This window comes from Chinchilla lanigera, unplaced genomic scaffold (genome assembly GCF_000276665.1).
Source record: "Chinchilla lanigera isolate Chin_1 unplaced genomic scaffold, ChiLan1.0 scaffold00064, whole genome shotgun sequence".
Lineage (NCBI taxonomy): Eukaryota > Metazoa > Chordata > Mammalia > Rodentia > Chinchillidae > Chinchilla > Chinchilla lanigera.
Window position 1 is genome coordinate 1,141,129 of NW_004955465.1, and position 3,861 is coordinate 1,144,989.

The 3,861-nt window shown below is 45.7% G+C and overlaps 1 protein-coding gene across 1 annotated transcript in view; it reads right to left on the bottom strand.

Moving 5' to 3' along the window:
• Positions 1-3,861, bottom strand: part of Sirt5 (sirtuin 5) — a 38,388-nt gene that overhangs the window by 11,912 nt on the left and 22,615 nt on the right. The window contains exons 6-7 of the mRNA XM_005398799.2: positions 3,730-3,783; positions 1,310-1,433 (exon numbers count right to left, since the gene is read on the bottom strand). Coding sequence (XP_005398856.1) covers positions 1,310-1,433; positions 3,730-3,783 — 178 coding nt within the window. The remainder of the gene's footprint in view (positions 1-1,309; positions 1,434-3,729; positions 3,784-3,861) is intronic.

A 3,861-nucleotide genomic window follows, 5' to 3' on the forward strand; every position in this document is an offset into this window, starting at 1 on the left:
AGACAGGGTCTCACCATGTAGTCCAGGCTGGTCTTGAACTCACAATGTAGCCCAGGCTGGCTTTGAACTCACAGTGATTCTCCTGCCTCAGCCTCCCAAGTGCTAGGATTATAGGCATGAGCACACACACCCAGAAGTACCTCTGCTTTTAAAGACACTTCTAGAAAATGTATTTTGAAGGAAATAATCTGAAGAGCATGCTAATATCTCCTGATATTTATCACAGCATTGTTTAAAATTCCAAAAGCTGAAATAGTCCAGATGTCCAGCAATAAAGAACTGGTTAAATATATAATTTTACATCCAGATAATAGAGACACCACGCTGGCAATTAGAAATAATGTAGATTTGGGTGTATTTACATGGCATATACTCAGTGAATTGCTTTGTGAATAAGGCAGTTTCAGGATAGACCATACATCTAGAATTTGCTTTTAAATTATAATCAGTGTGTGTGTGTGTTTACGTAGGAAGAGGTCTAGATCAGAGGTGGTCAAACTTTTACTGAAAAGGGCTCTACAGTGAATTTTTTAGGTTATGCAGGTCCTCTGATCTCTGCCACCAGGACTCCGCTCTGCTGCTACAGGTGATAGCAGACACAGGCAATGTGCAGCACAACGCTGTGGCTGTTTCAATAAAACTTTATTCATGCAAACAGGGTGCAACTGGGCGTGGTGACACAGGCCTATAATCCCTGCCCTTGGTAGGCTGAGGCAGGAGGATCACTCCGAGTTCCAGGCCAGCCTCCGCTACACATTGAGACCTTATCTAAATAAACAAACAAAACATAGAGTACGGACCAGACAGCCCACAGAATGCAGTTTGCTCCTCCCCCCTCCCCAGAAGAAAAACATAACGAAATGGTAAGAGTGCCTATTTCTAGATGGTAGAATTATGAATGCTTTATGACTATTCCTACGTGGTAGAATTATGGATGGTTCCTAATGTACTTTTGATGACTTGCAATTTTTGTATTCATCAGTGAAATTTAATAGTGAGCATGTATTGTGCTTAAAATCCGAACCATTAACATGCTTTTTGAGGGGCGGGGGAGAAGGTTTTAAGATGCTCAAGAAAGTCTTGCATAGTTCCTTACCCTAAGAGCAACTTTTGTCAGTTTCTTAGCTCTTCTGTGGGGCGCCTGGACACCTCCCCGCACACAGAGGCTGGAAGGAAGGGGAAGAGGGGTGGAGGAGGAAGCAGAGGAGAGAGGAGGCGGAAAGGAGGAGGGACAGGGGCACGGACAACAAGCTGCACCCCAGCGTCCAGTGTCCGGCAGAGTCCTGGCCCTGCAGAGCGCGGCACCTACCACTAGACACAAGTCACAGAGCGCCAGCTCTCTGGAAGCCTCCTCCTGAACGGCGGGATCCAGGTTTTCTCCGAACCACACCACGTGGGGTCGCACCAGGCCCCCGCACCCCGCCACTTCGCACCTGGAGGGACGGGATTGTTACACCGCTTCAGCCAGTTCGCAGGAGGCCTGGCGGCAGGCTAGGGGCCGCTCCAAGCCGCTGGATGGTCACCTCCGATCCTTCCTGCGCCCCCAGCCCGCCACCCCTGCGAACGGCCCTGACGCGAGCGCCGAGTCTGCCTGTCCTGTCCGCGTCTGCGCACAGCTGTCTCGCCTCTGTCCCCTGGGGTGTGCTGACATAGTTTCAGCAGAGGCCTAACGAGCTATGGCTTCCCCAGCTACTTCATTACCCTCCTGGGCACTGCTGTGCTCGGCACCAGACCTGGCGGCACCACGGCCTCAGGTTTGCCTCTGAAACCCGCACCCTCCCGTCACTGCCTCAGTGACCGCCTTCCCCTCACTCAGAAGCGCTCCTCTTGAGACCTGTCCACAGCGAGTGCTTCAGGGCCCATTTCTAAAAATCTCTTTCCTACCTCCAGGTCACTTTCTTTATATCTGTACTTTCCAAACTCATCTCGGCCAAACGCCACTTTCATCACTCATTTCCCCCTCAGGAAAGCCCCTGAGCTCCCTATTCTCTCAGACTAAAACTTCAGAATTTAGTAATAAAACCCTTATAAGAAAAAATGTGTTTTGTGGTTAAAAAAATATGGAGAAATATCAACACATCATAATCCACTTTTCAGAAAGCAATAATATACTTTAGCATTGTGCCAGGGTTATTATTATTATTATTATTTTGCTTTTGTTGTTTTTTTGTGGTACTGGAGATTGAACCCAGGGCCTTTCCACTGTGCCACATCCCTAGCTTTTTCAGTTCTTTATTTTTATTTTTTCAGACAGAGTCTTGCTAATTTTCTAAGTTACCCAGGCTGGACTTGAACTTGGGATCTTCCTGCCTCAGCCTCTCATAATTCCAGGGATACAGGTATGTGCTACCATGCCTGGCTATGCCAATTAATCTTAGTTGTCAATTTAACTATATTAAGAGACTCTGAGAGGTGACTGGCTTGTGGGGGCACTGGACTCATTAGTTGATAAGGTTACAGCTAAAGGAGGTGGGGTCTGGGTGGACATGGGGTCCAGGAGAAGTGGGTCACTGGGGGCCTTTAGGAGAGGTAGATCTATAGCTGGGGCTTTTCCTGTGCTTTCTTCCTAGCCACCAGGAAGTGAGCAGCTTTGCCCTGGCATACTTTTCTGCCATGATGTCTGCTAATGGCTCCAGCTGGCCATGGACTAAACCCTCTGGTACTGTGAGTTAAAACAAAGCTTTTCTTGAAATTGTGGGTGTCAGGTGTTTTGTCCCAGCAATGGGAAAGCTGGCCAATACCAGAATATTAAATACTCTGAGAAGTCCTACAGTAAAGCAAACACTTTAATTTTGTTTAATTTAATGCTGTTACTTATTTGAACACACATCTTTTTTTTTCTAAGAAATAACTAACCATCACACACAAACCAACCGAATGAAAGAAATACAGAAAGAAGTTCTTTCTTTCCTTCCTTCCTTCATTCCTTCCTTCCTTCCTTCAGTGTTTTTGAGACAGGGTCTTGCTATGTAGTTCAGCCTGGTCTTGAACGATATAGCTCAGGCTGAGCTTGAACGATGTAGCTCAGGCTGGCCTTGAACTCATGGCAATCCTCCTGCTTCAGCCTCCTGAGTACTGGAATTATAGGCATGAGCCAACATACCCAGTTCAGAAACACTGTTTCAATATCTAGTTTTAAAAACCTAACATAAAAGTCTATGTTTTTAAAAAAAATCTACAAAAACTCTGTTTGGTCCCTTGTATGACCTTTACTATTTCCCTAGAGAAGGAAAAAAAGGAGAAAGAAGAGGAAAAGAAGAGTTAACATTTCCCAACTAATTGCAAGAACCCAGCTTCTGTGCTGTCTGTGCACTGAAAAACACACTATCACGTAACAGCCCCAGGAACTTTCCAGACCTCAAATTACCTGCCAGAACACAAAACAAAATGCAACTGAAGCTGAGTGTTGTGGGGTGTACTAGCAGTTCCAGCTACCTGGGTGGCTGAGGCAGGAGGATCATTTGAGCCTGGGAGTTCATGACCAGCCTAGCCAACATAGTGAGACTAGTCTCTTCTAAGGGAAATAAAGGATGAGAGGGTTCAAAAGACTTTCATTTACTTCATCTTTTGTACTCTCACCCTTTACCTCCTAGGTCAGGGCTGATTTCTGCATGTGTGCATTTATGCAGTTAAATCAAGAGTATCACACTGATAAATGTTTAGGGTTTGAATCCTAACTCTCCCTTTTTACAATCTGGAATAACAAATACAGAGTTTTTTTTAACCCACCTGGGAAGTTCTTCAAGTGGGATTTTGGAATCTTCAGCTTCAGGTTCAGGAGCACTGAAGTAAATAAGATCAGAAAAGAACAAAAATGTCACTGGCTGTTACGATTTGGGGCTTATTTTGCAAGGGGCACAA